This window comes from Leptinotarsa decemlineata, unplaced genomic scaffold (genome assembly GCF_025532065.1).
Source record: "Leptinotarsa decemlineata unplaced genomic scaffold, Ldec_3_MD MMD2_tig00000690_RagTag_RagTag, whole genome shotgun sequence".
Lineage (NCBI taxonomy): Eukaryota > Metazoa > Arthropoda > Insecta > Coleoptera > Chrysomelidae > Leptinotarsa > Leptinotarsa decemlineata.
In genome coordinates, this window is record NW_027412554.1 from 2,189,883 (window position 1) to 2,209,153 (window position 19,271).

A 19,271-nucleotide genomic window follows, 5' to 3' on the forward strand; every position below is an offset into this window, starting at 1 on the left:
CATAGGTCTCATTATTGCAGTGTAGATTCAGGCGACCACACGGGGTGAAAGACCCCATACGCGTCCCACTGTCCTTCGACATTGCTCATAAGCCACGTATGCTCTTTTTGCTCTACTCTGTAGATGAGAGTTCCATGTTAGCTTCTTGTCGAGGATAGTACCAAGGTATTTCACCTCTTCAGAGAAGTTAAGTTTGCTTTTGAAGATTTCGGGAGGCTTTAGGCCCGTTAAACTTCTTTTTCTGGTGAAAAGAACCATCTCAGTCTTCTTGGGATTGATCGACAGTGAGTGTCCTTTACACCATGTTTATATTAATTTGAGCCCATCCTGCGCTCTATCGCACAGTGTGTTTACAAATTTGCTGGTCTGCAAGATAACTATGTCATCTGCGTATGCAATTGTGTAGAATCCGTTTTTGTTAAGGTGATTAATTAGGGTATCCAGAACTATGTTCCAGAGAAGGGGTGACAAGACCCCTCCCTGTGGACATCCCCTCATGACCAGTCCTTTCACTGTGATGTCTTCTACATTAATACTTATTGCTCTACTAGAGAGCATCTGGAGTATCCATTCTCCTACTACCGGGGGTACATTCCTGGAGTGTAGTTGCTGGGTAATTGTTGGAAAGGTTGTTTTATCAAACGCTTCCCCGATATCTATGAATATACCCAGGGTGGATTCTGCCAACCACATGGTGAAGGGCAGAATCAGTAGACCTTCCCGGGGTATATGCATGCTGATTTTGATGAAATGGGTTGTTAACAAGTACTTCATCTCTTATGTACCGCTCACATAGCCTCTCCATGGTTTTTAAGAAAAACGATGTGAGACTAATTGGTCGGAATGCTTTTGGTAGGGTGTAGTCCATCCTACCTGGTTTGGGTATGAATACTACTCTTACTTCTCTCCACTTACTGGGAATATACCTCAGAGCTAGAGAGGCTCTGAATATTCCAACCAGATGCGGCATAAGAGTGTCCAGTCAACATTGAAGTAGGGCTGGTCTTATACCGTCAGGTCCTGGCGACTTGAAGCGGAAAAAGCCCGATATAGCCCATCTTATTTTGTCCTCATCAAATACTGTACTAGCATATTGCCAGTCCAGTCCATCCAGTTCGCCGTTCCAGGAAAGACAGAACCTGGGAAGTGAGTTTCCATAAGAATCTCAGCACTCTCCTGGAGGTTGGCGGCTTTGTCGCCATTTTCCCTCGTCTGGATGCCGATACTCTTATGGTGGTCATTTGAGAGTGCCTTCTGTAGCCTAGAAGCTAGTGGGAAGTTTTCGACTGCCTCACAATAGGCTCTCCAGGCTTCTCTTTGCTTTCGTCTGCAGACTTTTTTGAACTCTCTGAGGTTGGCTTGATATATAACCCAGTCCCCTTCGAGTCTTGTATGTTTTGCCTTGTTAAAGGTCGTTCTCGCTGTCTTCCTGAGGTTTTCCAATTCAGGGCACCACCATGTGTTGGTTGTGTCATGCGTTTGAACCATCCTCATCGGACAGGATTCATTATAGGCAATGTCTATTTTGTTGTGGATAGATACTGTGTACCTTTCCAGTTCTTCATTGTTGCCAGGACTCAGGACCTCTGTTTCCCGCAGAGCTCCTCTTAATTGTCGATTGTAGAGAGCTACATCGTCCTCTTCGGGTCAGGGGATTTTACAGTGGTCTTGAGATCCTGGCTTACCGTATAGGTCAGCCAGCGGTGGTCTGACATAGAAATATGGTCCGAGACTTGCCAGTCCTGGATTTTGTTTGATATTTTGGCTGTCGTGAGCGTGATATCTATTAATGTTTGGCTACGGGCATTAATAAATGTTGGCTCCGTGCCTCTGTTCAAGATTGTTGGATCTTTCTATATTATACAGGGTGTTCCTTGAACACATGCTAATATTTAAGGAGGTAATTCTTAGACCCATTTTAGGAAAAAAACTTTCTATGGACGTATGTCCTAAACGCCTTAACTTTTGAGATACAGGGTGGCAAAGTTTTCAAAAATAATCAGTTTTTTAATAATAACTGAGATAATTTTGTAGACATCTTTGGCATATTTGGTACATATGTTCCATGCCTCAAGGCGCATTTTCCGATCTACACAAATTTGTATTTTTTCGAACAGTGGCATCCCTACGGGTTTCGCATTGAATATTTTTGGGGAAATACGCCAATGCTTTATTTTCAATATGAAATCATTTTTAAAATCCTCATTTATTTTTGAGAAAATTTGATCTCCTGGTATTTCTTTGTCCGACGCATGATTTTCACTCAAAAAAATAAAAATCGACAGAAAGCAAATTAAGAAATCAGATCAATTCTAAAATGAATGAGAATCTGAAAATTGCTTCATAACGCATTACCAATTCCCTAATAATATTTGAAAACATAATCTGCAAAAAAATAAATTTTTCACAAAAACGAGTTTTATTTTATTTTGTGACAGTAAGTCTAAACGAATAGCACAAATTTGTTAATTTAAACTGATTATAAAAATTGTTAGAAGCGGCCACCTGCACTTAGTATGCATGCTTCCGCCCTTCTACGCATGGAATTACGCACCCGTTCAAATACTCCCGGCGTATTTCGTATAGTTTCACACGAGGCAACTATTCGCTCTCTTAAATCTTCTAAAGTATTAACGGGAGTTTTATACACAAGAGTTTTAAGGTGACCCCATAAAAAAAATCTAAACTGTTGAGATCGGGCCATTGCTGAGGACCTCCGCGACCTATCCGACGATTAGGATAAACTGTATTTGAATGGTTTCGGACAATTACACTGAAATGAGCAGGGGCGCCATCGTGCATGTACCATATTCGATTCCTTAACGCAAGTGGCAAATCTTCCAATAACTCAGGTAAGTCTTCTTCGAGAAAGTGTAAATAAGAACGACCATCAAGGCGTCCTGGTAGAAAAAATGGCCTAATAGATGATCACCTATAATTCCTGCCCATACATTAACCGAAAATTGATGTTGGAAATGGGTTTCGGTTATTGCATGGGGATTTTCTTCAGCCCACACATGATTGTTATGGAAATTTTGAATGGCATTCCGAAAAAAAATTGCTTCATCTGTGAACAAAATTTGTGTCTCAAACTGCGGATTTAGTGCAATACTTTGTAGATTCCACTGACTGAAGTTCACACGCTGTGGAAAATCTCTGGGGAGTAATGCCTGCACTCTTGAAATATGGTATGGGTATAACAAAAAATCAACCAAAATACGCCAAACAATTTGATGACAAATATCCAGAGTTCTAGCAATCTTCCTCGTACTCGTCTCAGGATGTTCCTGAATTTCTTGCAGTACCGCTTCCTCAATTTCAGGAGTTCTTACTACACGAGGTCTACCTTCCGGAGTCCCTTCCTTGAAACTACCAGTTTCCCCAAGTCGACGATGAATATTTGAAAAGGTTCGGCTATCTGGTAAGGCACGATTAGGATATCTTTCCTGATAAATGCGCCTGGCTTCTGTTGCATTACCATCGGCAAGGCCATATACGTAATGCATTTGCGCCATTTCCGCATTCGTATAATTTACCATATTTACTGATATTCAGAAAAACAGCGGACTACCAAAATAACTTCAATAACACTTCAAAATCAATCAAAACGCGCTGTGACAGTTTTTAACACCAACACCTTACTTTAAACCAACATCAATATTAGCTACTGACGTTTGTACATACAGAGAATTCTTTTTTTATTGCTATGGTGAGTATGCTGTTTTTTCTGCTTTTAATCTTCAAAATAAATCACATATCGACAAACCCCATATTTCCAAAAGGTGCAGTAAATTAATTCTGCTACACGTCATTTATTCCAGGATAACTAAATTTATGTTTTCAAAAATTATTAAGCGGTGCTGCGTTATGACGTAATTTTAATTGAGAACAGTGCATCTGACAACAAACAAATACCTTTTAGATCCTCAATTATTTTGCAACAAATCTGATCTTTTAGTTTGGTCTCAGTCGATGCACGATACCGCATCAGATTTTTAAGGAATTTATCCTTAAGTAAAGCGATTTTTAATTTTTTGAGCGAAAACCATGCGTCGGACAAAGAAAACCCAGCAAATCAAATGTGCTCAAAAATGTATGGAGATTAAAAAAATATTTTTTAATTCAAGATAAAGCAGTGGCGTAGTATTTTTTTCGCCAAAAATATAAATTTCAAAACTCGTACGTACGCCACTGGCAGAGAAAACTAAGAAAATTGTACATCAGAAAATGCGCCTTGAGGCATGAAACATATGTACCAAATATGCCAAAGATGTCTACAAAATTATCTCAGTTATTATTAAAAAACTGATTATTTTTGAAAACTTTGCCACCCTGTATCTCAAAAGTTAAGGCGTTTAGGACATACGTCCATAGGACGTTTTTAACTTAAAATGGGTTTAAAAATTACCTCCTTCAATATTAGCATGTGTTTAAGGAATACCCTGTATATTCATATAGTGACTTACCTCGGGCGTTGATATCCTTGCTGCCCCAGCTCACGTGGTGAGAGTTTGGGTCGCAACCCAATATAAGCTCCACTCTCTGGTTGATGCAGTGATCCACTAGTACCTCCATTTCTCTGGTCGGTGGTAGGGTGGCTGCATCTGAAGGGAGGTACACCGATGCGATTATCAACGCCATATATTTGCCATTCCCAACCGGACATTCAACTTTAACCGCAGTGAGATCTGAGGTGCTGAATTGTGCCATCGGAAACGTTCTGTATTTCCTAGGAACGTAGACAGCCGTCCTAGGTTGCTGGTTGCTTGGTAAGCTGAAAATTTGACCAGTTAGACTACTGAAACCAGTAATTTTGGTCTTTATCATCTAGGGCTCTTGAATCAAAGCTATTGCCTCCTCCAATACATCAAGGTGGCGACATAGTGTTGCCGTTGCCGTTGCATTGTATTATTTTTACTTTTTTTCCAACGTCCTTGCCCATGACACAGTTGTTGGATTCAAAGTTACCTGTAGAGGTCCATCTGCTCCCCCGCTAAGGGGGAGGTGGCCTCGCTGTTTTTGGGTGCCTCCTCCGTCAGGTCATCGACTGTCATCTGTTCAGATGCTTCGACTTCCTTTTCGGGACCCATGGTGGCCTTGTGGTCAATATCCACTTTAGGTGGCTCGACTTCCAAGGACCTAGGGTCTTCAGAGGTACCCTCTGCTTCTTTTTTTGTTACCCTAATAGTCAGTGAGGTGAACGCGTAGCTTAACCTCATCGACTTCTTCTTTAGGACAGCCATATCATCGTCTCCGATCCCGAAGACGAAGAGGTGTCCTTGTGGGTTGGAGATGGAGTGGGAGAGGGGGAGGGTGCACTCATAGTTGCTTCCACTCCTGCCTCTTTCGCTCTCTTTCTCCTCTTGGCCTCGGCGCCGCTAATACGCTTACGCCTTGGCCTTTGCGTTACGTCGCGAGGTGGTCTACTATGTCCAGCCTCTTTCTGAGCGGTAGCTTGGGGTGTTCATTGCTAGTCCCTGCCCTAGATTGAGGTGAGCATTGCTGTCCAGCCTCGGCATTGGTTGTTTTTTGCTTTTTATTTCGTTAGTGTTCATGTATGTTCCCACGAGTAGCAAGGGAAGGGTTGGTCACCTCTGGCAGAGCCCCGCATTACCAGAGGAAAGCTAGTTACAATGAGGTTTCGCCCGGTTCCTCAAGGGGATCGTTCGTAACCGCATATCACCCTGCGGCCATTCAGCTGTCGGCACGATTCCTTACACCTCAGCTTGGGTAGGCTGGTCCGCGGTGGCATATTTTGCAGGGCTTTTGGGGGGGTTTTAGTTCCCCTCACCCTACTTATTTCTGCCACTGACCAGGAGTCCGGCAACCCCGTCCGTAAGGCCACATTGGCTTCCCGGACAGGGCCTCCAGTCCCCTGGCCGTTTCCGTATCCGCCACCTGGGGACGCGCCCGATAGGTAGCCCAATCCACGGGTAAAGAGAAATTAAAAATGTGTTAAAAATTTTTTAACATGACTGGTGCAAAGTTTCAATCACTTGGCTATTTTCTTGAACAAACGTCAGTACCTTCAATTTTGAAAAAGCAGACACAACTCAAAAACTGAAATAAATATTAATAAAATTACTAGAGTTGAAATTACATTAAAATTTCAATATTCAGTATTTACAGATTATTTATAAACACTAACTAGGGCGTTGAATAAAATTTCTAAGTAGTTTTTGACAAACAAAATGCATGCTTGTTGTCTCTTCAGGAAAGAATAGAAATAGTTTTAATATGTGGTGAGAATACACCATACCGGCAGGTAGCTAACATTTTTAATGAACGGCATCCAGGAAAAACTGTTCAACATACTACTGTGTCACGAATGATGTCGAAATTCAGAGAAACAGGATCCATAGCAAATCAATTTAAGAAAAAGCACACTCCAAGTAAATATGATGAGGTGGCCCAACTTAACATTTGTTCAAAAGTTATTGAACACGGGCAAACGAGTATAACTGATATTATAAAAAATACAGATTACAAGAGAGAAAGTGTTAGAAAAATTTTATTAAAGAATAAATTTTGGCCTTACAAGCCAAAATTTATTAACACTTCAAAAGAACCAGATTTTGATGTCCGTTTGGGTTTTTCATTCTGGTTTCAAGGAGAGAGAGAAGAAAATGTAAAGTTTCCGTATAAAATTTTATGGACAGATGAGGCAACGTTCTCTTCAAATGGAACGGTAAGTTCTCAAAATTGCCGATGGTGGCCCAAGAAAATCACAATTTCACAGTTGAATGTGGTGATCAGTATTCCTTTAAAACTAATGTATGGTGTGGGATACTTAACGACCAAATAATTGGGCCATTTTTCTTTAGGGAAAATTTATCATCCGTCGGTTATCTCAACCTTTTAAATAATGAGGTTAGTGAAGTTTTAGATAATATGCCTTTAAATATTAAATACTGCCTATGGTCGCTTGATGACGCACCAATACATCACACGGTTGCTGTAAAACAGTCCCTCCAACAAATGTTCAGAGGCAAAGTTATTGGACGTAACTGGGAACATTATTGGCCACCTAGATCACCTGACTTGACGCCTTTAGACTTTTTCTTGTGGGGTTACCTGAAACAAAAAGTTTACCGAAGTAGACCATTTACTGACATACAACATCTGGAAAATACCATTCGCGAGTGCTGTGCAAATATAAATCCCCGATGTATTAAAAATGCAGACCATCATTTGTATTGAACGTGGAGGAAGACATACTGAAATTTAGGCTATAAGTGTTTGAAAACCTCATTTAGATCAATAAGTAATTTTTTGTACCCAGTTGTATTTTCTATATAATAGTATTTATTGTTCTTTAAAATTTATAATAATAATAATAGTTCTATCGAAATTATTTACATTTTTTTAGTTGCCTCTGCTTTTTCGAAATCAAAGGTTTGTTTAAGAAAATAGCCAAGTGATTGAAACTTTGCACCAGTCATGTTAACATTTTTATAGCAAATTTTTAATTTCTCTCTAAAAATGTCCGTATGAGTAACGGTTGTTGCTGTGACGTCACACCACTACTAACTTGGTGGGCTCACACCGATGGAACATTCATTACTTGAAGGATCTTCGAAGTATGCAGACTTATGTTTGTGCATAGACAAGCACATGATGAAAACCCTGTACCGTGCATTCTCACACACACACCAATCAAATGTAATTACGTCACTATGTCACACACACACACACACACACAAAATCTCATATGAAAAAAATTCTGAACGATCCATGCACCAGACCCTTCAAGGTCACATCGCCTTGATGTTACTAAACAACAACAAAAAAAGCAATTAATACGTCATAGTGGTGGGGGAGGCCCAGAACCGGCTGTAATCTACTACTTTCAATAGATATGCAAACTCTACATAAATGTAAATAAGGATTTAATTCAATAAATAAGTCCTATGCTGATTTTGTTCTAGATTCTCCATCTTGGCCTGATTTTATTGATTGTGAGAGATGTTGATCAGATTTTTATATATTTATTAGTTTCGATTTTAGTTATTTTTTAAAAGCTTGAGTAAATAATTATAGATTTTTCAAAGGATTATCTCAGCACGTCATAGCCAAAAAATTCACTCCTATTGGTAAAACAACTATAGTTATTACGAATTAAAACAAAATTTTACTTTATGAAATATATTTTTCTTTAGTTTTTATTCAATTTGTATTAGTAATATTTAGTTATAACAATTGAAAATGTTATTTTAATGAGAAACTACACTTTTAATCAAAACTTACATTTAGTGAACAATATCAGGTGAACAATATCGCCCTTCAGCGATAGTGTTCGTTATTTCATTCACGTACATAGATACGCTTTTTGATGTAGTCCTAAATAAATTTAGATCCGGGGACATCGGAGGAGAAGGACAAATTGTGCTGAAACCCTTTCTAACTAAAACCAGATAATTCTGATTTGAAGGTAATTCTTGCAAGACTGGCGGACATTTTGCAAAAATCATAAAAACGGTTGTCCACCTACTCTTCAGATAGCTCAAAAATGTTTCATTTATTATACCTGCCCATAAATAAATAATGAACTGTTGCTGGAAGCAAATATTATTTATTATTCATGATTTTTCTACTGTCAATAGTGTAAATTGTATGTGTTGAACGACAAGAGAACGACTGAGCTAATTACCGCCGATCTTCTTAATTTCATAACATTATCATTTTTGAACCACATTAGATTCAAGTTCATAATGGTTACGATTGAAGATGTATCAAATTTCAGTTAAATCGGACAGTAAATGAAAAATGTGTCTGACATTCTGTATTTTTTGTACTAAATTATATTACAGCCCCAAATAATTGTACCTGTGCATTTGTTCAATCGATTGGACAACTTTTTTTTCATTCAGTTTTGCGCTGTACTAAGACCTTTGAAAATTAGTCTTCAAATCGGACTAGATACACACGTCGTATATCTCCCGACTGAATCAAAATATAGATACGAAAGAGTATATCTGAGTATATTAGTGAAAAATCATCTAACAATATCGCAACCAATATAATTAGATTATTATTATCAACACAAAAGAGGTATACAGGTGAATTTTCAGATACCGTAATTTACAAATGTCATATACCCTAACGTTATTCAACCGATTTTAGTGTCGAAAAAATATTGAGAAAAATACAAACAAAATTCATGTAGTTGGGATTGACCCAAAAAATATGTTTTCAGCTTTCTTTGCCTCTTTATGTAATTGTGAAAAAATATTGCATTTACCCATTTCTGTTCTGAAATGTTTTACTCAGAATTTCCACTCCAAGGTTTTAATTTTTTCAGTTTTAAGAATTGAGTATCAATGAAATGGCGTAAAAAGGTCAAAGATCATCAACAACGTAACCATTGCATTAGAAGATCAAGTATATTCTTCTCTTTAAGTATATTTCACTATCAATATCCTTTCAAGAACAATTTAATCAACTAAACAAACTTCTGATATAAGATTTTTTTTCAAATAAGGTAAATGGTAATACTATTTGGGATACTAATTGTGTTAATAATTATTATCAATTACTTTTGGTTGCAGTTGTTTTGTTATTGATGTGGTTCAGGTATTAATGAACTAGTATCAACAATAAATATTGGTATTTATTTCAATAGTCTTACAATCCGCCGTGACAAGATCTCTTTTATGACAGCTCCCCTTCGCCGTTGCTTTGATACGCTAAAGGTACTATATCATGAACAGCGGTATCGTTGGGGGCACTTTTCAACATTATACAAGCTATACCCTTTATACCAAATATTGATCTCACAAAAATGAGCCAAGAATTCATTTTTGAGTGAATTTCAACATGAAAAAACTCCGAAACTATTGGCGATACTGAACAATTGTATTTTAAATTAAAAATCTCATGGTTCTAACAAAAATTTTATAATTTTCTTAATCAATATAATTTTACGGAAATTCAGTATAATGTTCATTATACAGCGTGACTCACGGTCGATGGTAGGTTAGACGTTTCTGGAAAACGCGAAGCATGATTTTTCTGAAAATTTCACCTCTCATATTTCCTTACCTGTTCTATCGATCTAAAATATTTTCAGCATTGCGGCGTTGCCACTTCCATTAAAAAGTCTTAGCAACTTTATTTTTTTTAATGGAACACCCCGTATATTAATACATTTTTTGAATCGCTCTGGTATTTTAATACTTTTTTGTTAATAATGTCCTATACCTATCTCTATCTGTTTTCGAGATAAAAAATAAATTGTGCTAAATATGGTCCAAAACATAGCCTTAATTGAAATTAAGTACATCAGTACTCTCAATTCATGAAAAGTTGATATTTTGATGATAGTTTGGACAAACTCGACTCCATATCATATAGGGCGTGCTAAAATTACTATTATTTCCATTGTGAATAAAAGTAGTCGAAAGCCTTGCCACAATAATGTGGGGTTCTGTTTTTTAGACCCTTCCTGTTTAGCTACTCGAAGGACCTTTTTTGGACAATGAAGTACCTAACCAAAGAATCTGGCCTTGGCCTACAGAGGATATGAACTTCGGCTCAATGAACCCAACTGTCCTTCCTGTGATATCGGATCAAGAGCAAGGGCTTTTCTGTTCTTCAACTCTTAGTCCTACTAACGAACATTAAAAGAATAGGTGATGCAGCTAGGAAGTGTCTCATCGCTTCCTCAAGAGCAGGATATGTTATGAATCTGTCTTGCATTAAATCCTTGATCAGAAAAAGAAGAATCTGCATCAGGGGAGAAACAAACTCCATCTGGGTAGCAGATATGGATCTCCCACAAGGATCCGTCTTGGGGCCCGTGTTGTTTATTTTGTATATTAGATCAGATTGATTGCATTTTAAAAAGTTGTCATCACTCTGCCTACGCAGATGATTTATCATTTGTGTTAACTTCATCTGACACTAATTTACTAAATCGTAAATTTAGTGATGTGATGAATAATATTTTAATTTTTTTCAATGAACGTTCTTTATTTTCCAATAGGAAAAAACAAAGGTAGTACGTTTTCACAATCGTCGGAAGGCAATTGAAAATCTAGATTTTAGAGTAAATCAGACAATCTGTCTCAAGAATTTGTCAGGTTTCTTGGGGTGTATAATTAGATGAATTTTCAAGTTGAAAAACACACTGTGGGCAAATTTAATTCCCTGAATTTGCTTCTTTTGAATCTTCGAGATTTTCTCAATAAGGCACAGTTACTGACAATTTACTACACCCAAATTGATTCAAGGCTCGGATGGTATGTCTCTGGGAAACTTCCACCTCAGCATCGGATGTTTTTATTAGTCATACCTTGGTAAATATTCTATTCAGGGACCTCTTACATGTATGTACATTTTTGATACACCTGTTAATATTTTTAAAAACAATTCGTTTTTGGAAATGAATGAAGATATTCATGGTTATGATACTAGAAGTAAACAATCCATGTATATTCCATTTGCAAAAGTGAATACTACATATTTTGCCCCATGAATTTTCAAAATACTCCCAAATATCATTAAACAACATGAAAATGTGAGACATTTCAAAAAGACTTGAAACTTTTTTATTGAAGAAATGTTTTTATTCTCTTTTTAATACTTTTAATAACCTTTAGGATTAGGATTGACAATTACCATAGATTTGACTGTCAACGGAAAATGAAGATTTATTATTATTTTTAGATCAGGTGTAATAGATGCCCTAGTATGGAAAGGTTGCTGCGGTCATGAAGGTGAGAATCTTGCTCCGTGAACATGCGACAACCTTAAATTCAACCAATCAACAGGATTCTCTCAAGGAATATCTTCAGTATGCCATTATGGCTGTTATAGAGAATTTTCCAGAAGAGGGTTCATAGGCAGAATTGCAGAGTTGTACATTCTGGCATGGATGGTTATTGGCTACCTGAGAAAATCAGGAAAGCGTGGGTGCAAATAATACCCTGCAGCCATAGGAGGGCGTCACAGGAGACCTACTTTCCAAATCACAGATTTGTGTTGCTCACCTACCTGACAAAGGCAATCGCATTACGCCGATCAGGAATCCACCAGATTGAGGAAAATGTACCACGGTCTGTTAACGTTTGAGTAAATTATTCTTCAGTCCTGGTAGCAGAGCACATACTCTGCGCCTGCCCTGATTCTGCCCCGCCATCACAAATGGGATACGAGACGTGTGTTGTCTCGATGATTCAAGCCTCCAATCAACTTTCGTTAAAGAAGAGACATAATTCCATCTTATGTGTTTGGAAAATATTATTTTCATTATTATTATTTTTATTAATGAATGCATTTTGAAATATTTGTAATCACATGTGTCTATATTTTTCTATTTATAATATTATTTTATACAGTCATCAGAGCATTTTTTTTAATGTTTCAGGCTTTGCTGTACCTCATCACCCTATTAGACCCTATCGTAAGGGGGGACTACGTTATCGCATATTTCCATACTTTGACATCAAGCAATAATTACCCTTCTTTCTCTTGGCTCAAAGAAGTGTACAATGTTCTGCCATACAAATATAAGAAAAATTTGAAGGCATTCTATGTTGTTCATCCTACTTTCTGGACAAAGGTAAGATATTGTAATATTGTCCTATTAGAATTACACTTATTGTGAGAAACCCCCTCAACAGTTTACAAAACCGACGTGTTCAATATTTACTAACTGAATTTCTTCATTGTGTATAATTTGCATCAATGACTTTAACTACATAACCAATAAATTTTTACAGTTCTGCGATCGTACACAATTAAAAACTTGTGATGCACTGTTTGGAACCTTTGGTGTAGTAATGACTATTAGTGAAGTTTTTTCCTAACACCAAACCGTTATTTTAACACCTCGACACGTGTTTTGATCACCGACTGGGCATCTTCAAGAGGACGATCAAACAGTTTGAGATCTAAACATGTTTCGAGGTGTTAAAATAATGAATCTGAAGAAATGAATTTTAAACGTTCAAGCCAGTCTCGAATATACCTGCACAGTAGGTTGAATGGATTAACGCCTATCAGAAAACAACTACTCCCCTCGCTAATACCACGCAGGGCGTTGAATCGTATCCGACAGGCGTCAGTGCAGGAATCTTCACAGAAAATTTCCTGCATATGCAATTGGCAATACAACTGAAAGAGTCCACCTTCAATTTTGGAACGGGCACACTTGCAGACCGGTTTCGGGCTCATTAGCCACTCATCAGTGCAAGATAGTGGCCATCATTGACCTAAAGTCAATGATATTCCATAATTGAAAATCGGAATTCTTTCAGAGTATTTCATTCCTTTTCCTAAGTTGTAGCGAACAACAAAATGTCACTCTATCTAGTGGATGAGGTACTAACCAACTGCATATCCGAAATTTGCCCGATTCCTCTGAATAAGGAAGAAAAACTTTCTTATTAGTCAATGGGCTATGCTTGTAGACTGGCAGTAAAAATCAGAAATGAACTTTAAATGTTCAAGCCAGTCTCTGAAGAATGAGTATCAACATAAATTCCTATATGCAATAGGTATATATATATATATATATATATATATATATATATATATATATATATATATATATATCTATATATATATATATTCCTTTATTTTCAGTATTTTAATATTGAATTTCACAAAAAGGATTTGAAGCTTTATATCTTCTATTAATTATCTGCGTGCGCTTTCGACAGCTGGTCGTACTGTCATCTTCTAGGCACTCCTCAAACTGAACTTGTCATCCTGCCGTCTGCCTCTTTATGCGGTCCGAACGTCTCAACTAAGGTATTTTAGGTATTTGCCTGTATTTGTACTGCATCAGGTACTATTCTTTGTGTTAGATCTTCTCTAGGAATGTGTATGGTTTTGTTTAATATATTGAATGTGAGGTCTTGTTGTGTTTTGATTTGTACTTGTTCCTCGATAAGTGATTTATGACTGTTAAATTTATGGATGTTCAAGTTTTCCCAAATGTCCATGCGGTTTCCCTTGTTGACTTGTTTTATGAGTTTTATGTTCTCTGGTGGGAAGAAATTAAAAATTCCTTACGATATTAAAATTGTCAATTATTCGATTTCGCAAGTCATATTCACATCTTGTACAGAAGTTCTATAAACAAGAACCCATAAATAGAAATCTAGAAGATTCATATCAGGACTGCGAGCTGACCATTTTTGAGGTCTTGCACGTCCAATTCAGCGATTAAGGTAGTTGATGTAAAGATGCTGACGAGCAAAAACACTAAAATGAGCTGGATTGTCGTCGTGCAGAAACCACATGTCGCTTCTTACAAGTATCGGCACTTCTAACAAAATGGATAAATGATCTCGCAAAATTTCCCTGTAGGATTCACCTGTTGATCTTGCTGGTACAAAAAATGGGCAAATAAGATAGTCACCAATCATTCCTACCCAAATTGTTGCTGAAAATGACTTTGTCTAATAACGTGGGGATTTTTGTCGGCCTAAAAATGGTCATTGTGAAAGTTCATAATAGCATTTCGTGAAATTTTTTTTTCGTCCGGTACTATTTCAAGGATCTTATTCTATCGCATCAAGTATAGCTTCTTCCAGTTCAGGCGTTGTTACAGTTTCTGGTGTTCCATCACTTGCATTTTTATCAAAACATAATCTTGCATGTAGCATTCTAAATGTTTTAACACATGGAATTACCCTGTTAAGATATCTGTCCTAGTAAATTATCCGTGCTTCTTCAGCATTTCCATTTGCTAATCCACATGCAAAGTTTAAAGTGGATTCAATTTTTTTTCTCGAAAGCGGAGCTAGATATGAAGAAAGCACAAGTTACGAAAAAGTTAGTTTTAGTTGATTAACCTGAAACAAAACTACAAAAACAAGTCAGTGGCGTACTTTTTTCCCAATATTGTTGGCTGTGATGGCCACTGACACTCCACTGGACCTAATAATTTCAATCTACTTAGGGCTAAATAAGCATCTTATTACTTCAAATAACTGTAGCAAATTTGAACCAAATCGGTGTACGGATATTTATGATATTTTGTAAATACTGTTTTTTTTCAACTTCAACGCCCTGTATCTCAGAAACGAAGCAACTCCGAATAGTTAGGAAACACCCTGTATATTACTGGTCCATCACTGGCTCGCTTATCTGTTAGGTGATTTGAAAAAACCTTATCTATTTTTCAGCTTGTGGGTATTATGTGGTATTTGTCAAGATATAATGATGAGAAAAATTGTGAAAGGTACAACTAGAACGTCTGGTAAAAAATAAATCCAGAAGAGTGCTGCAGTTCAATTCTTTAGGAAAAGAGTTCTTTTTGGAGTAATATTTATTTTCAATGATTTTCTTATCAACATGAAGCTTACTGAAATGTAAAAAATTAAATTCAATCAACAACGTTTTCTATCAAGGGGTTTCATGTAAAGAAGATTATCCGAATGACCTCTTAGGTTGCCAACTTATTTGTAAGTTTGAAAAGTAAAGTATAAATCATGAAATCCGATGAACTCACAGAATGCATTGGAGGGATTTGATTTGCTTCGATTTTGGTTGTGTATATATAATAAACGAATCAGTCCATACATTTTACAAATCAAAATTATGCACTTCGGACTTCAGTTCGGACTTCCATTGTCTAATAAAATATAAATTGATTTGAAATCCCTGAAAAAAATTAAAAAGATTAACCGAAAATAACAATTTTATTAAACAAAAAACTGAAATTACAATTTTTTTGAAATCCCTGAAAAAAGTTATACAGATTAACCGAAAATAACAATTTTATTAAACAAAAAACTGATTTTTTTTTTGTTCAATAAAATTATTTTCGGTTAATCTATTTGATTTTTTTCAGGGATTTCGAATCAATTTATATTATATTAAACAATGGAAGTTTGAACTGATGAAATACACCACGAAACGTTGTCAACCACCTTGAAACAAATATACACTTCATACCTAATACATTCAAATTGAAATAGAAGTAAATAAGATTATTTCTATAGTATTTTCGTTTTGACATCATTTTTTATGTGTAACATGTCCCTGACATTTAAAGGTTTTATAAAACCATTATAGTGAAATCATTCAACCCTTCATAAAGACTTTAAAAATTACGAATATTCTTTGTATCAGTTATACAGTCTTGAAAAGTTTTGTTGTGACTTTCTTCAAAAAACATTTTACATTTTCAAAAGATTCTAAAATTATTTTCAAGAGATAATATTACAATATATTTTTTCAGATGATGACATGGTGGTTCACAACATTTATGGCACCTGCAATAAAGCAAAAGGTTCACAGCTTGCCAGGTGTGGAGTATTTGTATTCAGTAATGTCACGGGAACAACTTGAAATTCCCGCATTTATTACCGAATATGATATGACTGTAAGTATTTTCAGATAGAAAATTATGGAATTTGAATGATACTACTTGAAACGAAATGAAAGATGAGGATTTTTTTATAAATTGTTAAGTAGCCTTCATATGAAATTTGAAAATTCAGTCATGCAGATGTCACTTTTCACACAACAAAAAATAAAATTTCGAGAATGTTTTCCTAAAATTGTTGAATATTGGTCAGTCAATCAAACAACTGTTTTTACTGTTGTTAATTGTCAGTTATGGTCATAAAAGTTCTCTTGTAAAAAATATGTAAGGAATCGCATGATAAAAGGTAAGACCTCCTAAATCCTCAGCTCGAATACGTTTCTACTTCTGAGGGTTGTCGTTCGTAAAGGGGCGACACCTATTCAACGGAAAAACAGATTTTAACAGATTTAATATTACACAAATAATTTATAAATGTAGGTATGAGCTGTTGATGAGCTGTTTTCTCGGGTTTCGCTCCGTGATGTGTGTATTTTACACACAACGTTTCGTTACAGTCCAATTTGCCAGCTTCTGATGAAGTCTGGAGTTTTTCAACCAGACTGCAGTTTTAGTAGAGCCTTGATGATGATAGCATGACCATACTCGCATATAGTAAATAGGAGTTATAAAGTTTCAAATTCTTTTTGTAACATATATTAATAATAAAATACTGAAAATAAAGGAAAATTTGCTGCATCATTCAAAATAAATAAAATATATATATATATATATATATATATATATATATATATATATATATATATATATATACAGGGTGTCCCTGGACTTCCTCTTTTCCTCTCGGGAATGTATACGTGATTATTCCACACGTATTATGTACATACAAAATATGGAATGAATTCAATATTTCATAGTAGAGTAGCTTGTTAGTTTAAAAACACCACGAATCTACAGAACTTGATATTTCTTTTGAAAAAATATCTGCTATCACAATTGTGACTTAAACTTCCATATAGGTACTGTACTTTTTGTTTACGACTTCATTTTAGCATACTTTGTATTATTCCTGTTATAAATGTTGTTGAATTAACGTTATCATTATTATTTCTGCTTTGATAATTATTCATTTCAAATAATGGTGGACGAGCGGGTTTGATGTCGTCGATTGAAACTACATTTTTATCAAGACTCGTTGCTCCGATCGACTTTCCACACGAGTACTTTTATTTATAAAATTGTCCAAGTAACCTTAATTTGTTGAAAAATATTGAAAAATATCTGTCATTTCAAAGTTTTGGGGTGTGGACCATCGGGGGTAGTCCGTTCCTGACTTTGTAGCAAAACAACTGACTCCTGCATGAAAGCTCATCGAAGGAATTCATTTGTTTAGTCAATTACCAAAATTTGGATGATTTTGAATATTCACTTGAAAAGTTATCAAAGAAAAACATTTTTCATTTTGTAACTTCGAGGGCCCGTTACTTGATAACGAAGGATTTTAGGAAAAAAAGTTATATGAAGTACTGGTGATATTTTGACCCCATCTATACATTCCCGAGAGGAAAAGAGGAAGTCCAGGGACACCCTGTATATATGGATTAACAGGATCTCTCAGTCAAAAAATCAAAAATCAAACGCTGCTTTACTTTGCCAAGCTTTCGCTTCTAATGGGAAGCTTCTTCAGAGTAGTAAAAATGAGTTGAAAAACAATAAATTGAAGATATAAATTTTGACGTAAAAGTTAACATGTATACGATTTTTTTTGTGGGTATACATGTTAACTTTTACTTCAATTTATATCTTCAATTTATTGTTTTTCACTCATTTTTACTTCCCTGAAGAAGCTTCCCATTAGAAGCGAAAGCTTGGCAAAGTAAAGCAGAGTTTGATTTTTGATTTTTCAACTAAGAGACCCTGTTAATCCATTTTACCATACATTTCTCCAGTCGCTAAGATTATCCACTTTATACAGCGTGACTCACGGTCGATGGTAGGTTAGACTTTTTTGAAAAAGGCAAAGCATAATTTTTCTGAAAATTTCACCTCTCACATTTCCTTACCTGTTCTATCGATCTAAAATATTTTCAGCATTGCGGCGTTGCCACTTCTATCAAAAAGTCCTAGCAATTATATTTTTTTAAATGGAACACCCCGTATATTAATACATTTTTGAAATCGCTCTAGTATTTTAATATGTACTTTTTTGTTGATAATGTCTTATACCTATCTCTAACTGTTTTCGAGATAAAAAATAAATTGTGCTGAATACGGTCCAAAACATAGCCTTAATTGAAATTAAGTACATCAGTACTCTCAATTCATGAAAAGTTGATATTTTGATGATAGTTTGGACAAACTCGAAATATTCAAATAAGACCAAAAAATCGACTCCATATCATACAGGGCGTGCTAAAATTACTATTATTTCCATTGTGAATAAAAGTAGTCGAAAGTTCATTTTTTCAAATGAAACCCCTGTATATTACTCGATAAATTGAAAGATGGTGAAAAATGCTTCAAGATGATATACATGTCCCTATACCTAAATCGTCAAGTTTTCTTAATAAAGCCGTTTCTGTGGAAAAATTGTTATTCACGTTTTACCTACAAGTGTTGAAAGTGGCATTTTATTTTGTGAGTGGGGATTATTGCAAAACGAGCGTCAGCAAGTGGAGCAAACTCACGAGCAAAATAAAATCACTTTTAACAAATGTATCATACAATTTTTTTTGTATAACGTTACTGCTGATAATAAAAAAAATTATAGGGTCCATGGGATTTGAACACACGATCTTTGGATTACAAGGCATATGTTACAACTACATACGCCAACTCACGTTATTTTAAGGAGGATTATTGGTTAGTCATGAAGGACTTTCTATAGTTGGACTGAATACTACTTCGTCATCGTCAGTAACTTCACAGGGATTTAATATTACCAATAGCACGAACTGCATGTGTGAACTTTTCTAAATGATTTTTTGGT

The 19,271-nt window shown here is 35.8% G+C and overlaps 1 protein-coding gene across 4 annotated transcripts in view; it reads left to right on the forward strand.

Annotated features, from left to right (window-relative positions):
- Gdap2 (ganglioside induced differentiation associated protein 2) overlaps positions 1-19,271 on the forward strand; it is a 313,619-nt gene that overhangs the window by 288,160 nt on the left and 6,188 nt on the right. For 3 of the 4 annotated variants that reach the window (XM_074174665.1, XM_074174663.1, XM_074174664.1), the window contains exons 10-11: positions 12,368-12,562; positions 16,196-16,339. In XM_074174665.1, the coding sequence (XP_074030766.1) occupies positions 12,368-12,562; positions 16,196-16,339 (339 nt within the window). The remainder of the gene's footprint in view (positions 1-12,367; positions 12,563-16,195; positions 16,340-19,271) is intronic. The other variant, XM_074174666.1, reaches the window with a different exon arrangement.